Raw genomic sequence first — 835 nt, forward strand, 5'->3', positions numbered from 1 at the left:
ATGATGTAGGTTCATCTGGGATCTTGGACTGCAGAAATTCAAGGTGTTTCTTCAAAATATCTGCTGCTACTGCATGTAGATCTCTAAGGTTTTTCTTGGCAAGATATTTAATAGCTGTGGGCCTTCGAATCCCAAGGTATTGCTGTATCTGGTCCTTATTATTGATGGGATGGATAGGGCCTTTAGAACAATGATGTGATGACCTGTTTGGGGGCTGGTATAACTCTGGATCCAAAGTTTAGTGCCAGCCCTTCTAGGATTTTTCATATGTATTTTCCCACATTCCCATCTTTGCGCCACATGCATATATATATATATAATATATATATATATATTATATATATATATATATTATATATATATACATACATATACACACACAGCTATTTGACATGTGACAGGCTTCTTTCAGTTTCCATCTATTAAATCCACTCACATGGCTTGGATTAAGTCACATTCTAGAATTCTCACTGTTTTTCTCTCATCTTCTTAAGTATGCTATATGTCTTATTCTGTTTCTCTTTTATTTCAGAACCTCAGATGACATTGATAGGAGAGAATATTTCACTTCAGTATCCTAGAAGATAGTATTCAGAAAAGATAGAATGGATGCATAGATCTAAATAAATCTTTGAGGAATTCTATTGAAATTTGTTTTGTGAACAAAATTTCTCAAACGTCACTGTTTGGAATGTGTGCATGATTTTTGGATTCCAGTTAAAGTTGAATGGATTTGCTGCATCTTTAGATATCAACAAAGATCACTGCTGATGGAAATATAAGTGTTAAAATATTTATGATTAAACTGTAAATACAACTATATATATATATATAT

The 835-nt window shown here is 32.5% G+C and overlaps 1 protein-coding gene across 1 annotated transcript in view; it reads left to right on the top strand.

The window, feature by feature from the left end:
* LOC106874779 (zinc finger protein 678) overlaps positions 1-835 on the top strand; it is an 8,977-nt gene that overhangs the window by 6,987 nt on the left and 1,155 nt on the right. The window contains exon 3 of the mRNA XM_052977136.1: positions 533-587. Coding sequence (XP_052833096.1) covers positions 533-587 — 55 coding nt within the window. The remainder of the gene's footprint in view (positions 1-532; positions 588-835) is intronic.

This window comes from Octopus bimaculoides, chromosome 27 (assembly GCF_001194135.2).
Source record: "Octopus bimaculoides isolate UCB-OBI-ISO-001 chromosome 27, ASM119413v2, whole genome shotgun sequence".
NCBI classification, from domain to species: domain Eukaryota; kingdom Metazoa; phylum Mollusca; class Cephalopoda; order Octopoda; family Octopodidae; genus Octopus; species Octopus bimaculoides.